Here is a 4118-nt window from a genome sequence, read left to right as displayed (position 1 = left end):
GGAGAAACACGCCAGCAGTTTGCTTAATTTTTAAATTAATAAAATTATAATTAAAAATTCGAAAAAGTAACACCCAGGTGCACATTCCCGGCCTCCAAGGTATACACATGCCAAATTTAGTAGCTGTAGGTTGAATGGTCTGGACTGTAGAGCGCCAACACACACACACACACACACACACACACACACACACACACACACACTGAGCTTTATTTATAAGTATAGATTAAATCAAATAAATGTTTACACATACTGAACCACTTCAAAGTTAAAGGAGAAGCAATGAAAAACTGTCTGATCATGTGGGAAGAGTCTGAAGAACTGCTTGATAAGCAAAGCTGCAGATTGGAGTAAATAAGATATGATAGATGCACCCACAATTTAAAAGAATGTTAGTTTCGTTTCTTTATTTCTTGTCACTAGACACGAGTCGTTTATTTGTGTAATGCGCTAGTCCTTTAGTAGCGTTTCTACTATGTAGCTTGATGATGATTTTAAGCACATCCTGTTCCAAACTCTTTAAAATGTGAACAGATAAATAATTAACATATTGTGACCATTAACATATTGTGTAATAACAGGTTCAACCTTAAAAATGTCGCGGTTTGGTCAAAAGTATTGCTTTCCCCTTTTGCGGTCAGTTCAACGCTGCAGGTGGGAAGTGATTAGCAAATTTCATGCTGTGAGTTGCAGGTGTTTCTTATTGTAGTCTTTCGATTTCTAAGAGCATTTTTCTTTCAGTGCTTAGGAAGAGATTGACAACAACATCGTTTGAAAATGCGAAAATGTGATTGTTTTTTTTAGAGGCTTTTCGATTATTTTATAAAACAATACATAAAATTTATGTTAGGAATGAGTTATTATCATGTTTATTTTGATACTAGTCTAGTTTTTATAAATTGAAAGTTCTCGTCTAATATTTTTTTCATTGCAACATGTTTCGCAAATTATTTTATTCCGTAGTACTGTGAAATTATTTCTCGACATTACGTGCAGTTAATTTAATTTTTTAAAAAACCTTTCAGCGCATTGTCAATTTATTTTAATATTTTAAAATGCGTGTTTAAAACATTAATTGCGATAAGTAACACTACGTTATAACTTTGTTTCTTCAGTATTCAAAAAAATAATTGTGTAATTAGGGAATTTCATGCGATGTTTCACTTTCAAATATATCGATTTTCAGTATTTATCTGCATGATTAAAATTTTATAATTAAATATACTTTACAATATTTAATTGGAAAAGCTAATTGGCCAGTTATTCAGTAATGCTGAAATAACTGGTCGATGCGCCTTATGACTGTAACAAATAAAAATTGTCAAAATATTTCTTTGTAATATTCATGATACAAATTTGGCCTGGAAAAATGACTCAAATAATACTGATTATTTAGACTCATAATTAACCATTTGCAACTGGAATTTTTTGAATACCTTCAAATCAAGTTCCTACAGAATATTAAGTACTGTTTTAAAATAAATTACAATTTTTGAAAAATCTCAGTTTTAAGTTTTTCGGGTTAGATTCAAAGCTCTTACTATTTTGCAATCGGATAACGACAAACCGTGGGGTAAACGAATCATTAAAAAGAAAAATCTGAATTTAAAAGCTTTGCAAATATAATTGCATTGATCTTTTTTACTTATTACTTTTACATTATTTATTGCTTTCGGTGATCAGCACATGTGTTACGTCGAGGTTACTAGCCAATATAAAATTTTTAATTAAATATTTTCTTCAGCAAAACATCTTGAAATTTCAAATTTTGATAGTCATATAATTCATACTATTGCAGACTCATTGTACCATTCTGTATTGCAGATTTTTTGAATTTTCTGTCAGCTCCTTGACAGTAATTCCTTAATTTAAAACGAGAGTGAATAAACTTCAATTAATGCAAAACCTGTTTTGTTGAAACCAATCAGGCTTATTAAATTTCTAAATACAGGGAATAGAATCATTCAGCAATAAAGTTTTATGTATATACTGAATATTTCTTTTTAATTTTTGAAATGACTCGGATGATTTCTCATATCTCTTATTCAATAAAAATTTCCAAAAATTCCTTCTTATTCTGTAATAATTTTGAAAGTTATGATGGAATACACTTCAAAATCTCATTTTATTTTTAATTCATAAAAATTTTCAGAAGTAAAAAAATAAAAAAAAATAAAAAAAATAAAAACATTTTACACATTTTCATTTTCTAAGATGCATATTCCACTAAGATATATATGGAAGCTCTAATAGACGCCACGCACAAACATTCGTCAAAGTTAATAATAAAGATGCACGAGTGTGTGTGTGTCATTATTTGTCTGGTTGTATTGGTACTTTTCAGACCAGACAATTTGAAATAGAATTACCAAAATCTGCACCTACATACTTTGGACAGTGGGAATCATTTCTTTAAAATTTTAACTAACCCTTTCAAGGGACAAGGGAAGTACTGTCTGTCCACGACAAGAATACTGCTAGACATTCGTCTATGTTTACGGCGGGCGCTATAGAAACAGGTTGCGGTAGGGATGATCCATTTTCAATGGGTGGAATCGGAAAGAAGTCTGGGGGGGGGTATTCTTTTTCTTGGCGTCAATGTGAAGCGATAACAGAAAATCTATTGCTCATTCGTCTTCTCGCTTTAATCGCAGTTGCACGTATCTTTATATTCGCTTAACTTATTTCTTTTATATCTTATTAATCTTTTCTTTGGTTAATATTAACTGCATTTTATTATTTAATATTTTTTTTTTGTCTCGTAAATTTTGACATCCTTTAAAATGCCTTTTCGATTTAAGAAAGGAGAGACTTTAAAATCACAAGCACGTAAAATTGTGCATAATGTTGCAGAGTTCTGCTCCGAAGAAGCTGCAGCAAAATCTTTGAAGGTTCCTCTTCCACAAGCCATGAAAAGAGCTGCTCAGGTGACTGGAGTGTCGGAAGGCACTATTAGGAAAATTAAAAATGAAGTTTCGACACTGGACAAAACGGAAGTTTTGAGTACTCCTGGAAAGCACCGTAAAAGGCCTATTGACCGAAATTGTGAAATTGACGACTTCGACAAATGTGTTATTCGTCAAACAGTTCAAGATTTTTACGTCCAGCAAAAGAAAGTGCCTTCAAGAAAATTACTTCCCGTATTGAGAGAGAAGTTGAATTTTCATTGGAATAAGGAATCATTGAGGAAAGTTTTGCATTCAATGAATTTTCGCTGGAAGAAATGCGCGAATAAAAGAAAATTTCTCATCGAAAGACCTGATATTGTGTTTTGGAGAAACAACTACTTGCGAAAAATGAGGCAGTACAGAAAAAGTAAATGCCAGATAGTTTTCATTGATGAAACGTGGGTCGACAGTAATCTAACATTTAGAAAATGCTGGCAAAGTGATACAATTTCAGGAGCCGAAATAAATGTAAATTCCAAAAATCAATTGATCATTGTGCATGCTGGCTCGTCCACGGGATTTATTCCTGGTGCTCAATTAATTTACAAAGCGTCAACTAAAACTGGTGATTATCATGTCCAAATGAATTATGAAAATTTTGAAAAATGGGTGTTGGAAAAACTCATTCCAAATTTGCGCCCAAAAAGTGTCGTGTGCATGGACAATGCTCCATATCACACAAAAGTTGCAAATCCGACACCTACCAAATACAGTACGAAGAAAGAAATGACCGATTGGCTGATTAATAACGGAATAGAATGCGATATGAAAATGAGGAAAGCGGAACTGTATTCGCTAATTGATAGGAATCGCCCTAAAGAAATCATATATAAAATTGACAGCATAATAAAAGAAAATGGGCATTATGTCTTGCGACTTCCCCCTACCATTGCGATTTAAATGCGATTGAATACGTTTGGTCTTCAGTCAAAAGACTCATCAAAGAGAGAAATATAACAGGAGACTTAAGTTTACAAAACTTACAGAATCTGTTGTGCGATGCTTTGAACGGAGTGTCTTCCAAGGAATGGGAGGCTCATTGCCGTCATGTGGAAAAACTTGAAAATTCTTATTGGGAAAAAGATGGAATTTTAGAGGAAGTAGTAGACGAACTGGTAGTTCAAATTGGAAGTACTGAATCGGATTCCGATTCAGAAGAAACGGAATCAT

General features: G+C 32.7%; 1 protein-coding gene across 1 annotated transcript; it reads left to right on the top strand.

Moving 5' to 3' along the window:
- The first annotated feature begins 2909 nt into the window (after positions 1-2909).
- On the top strand, positions 2910-3848 carry LOC129975482 (uncharacterized). The gene has a single exon (XM_056088544.1). It carries the CDS (start codon positions 2910-2912, stop codon positions 3846-3848), a length of 939 nt encoding a protein of 312 aa, XP_055944519.1.
- Positions 3849-4118: the final 270 nt, after the last annotated feature.

This window comes from Argiope bruennichi, chromosome 7 (assembly GCF_947563725.1).
Source record: "Argiope bruennichi chromosome 7, qqArgBrue1.1, whole genome shotgun sequence".
Taxonomy (NCBI): domain Eukaryota; kingdom Metazoa; phylum Arthropoda; class Arachnida; order Araneae; family Araneidae; genus Argiope; species Argiope bruennichi.
The sequence above is the reverse complement of the archived record's forward strand: the minus strand, read 5'-3'. Positions and strand labels throughout refer to the sequence as shown.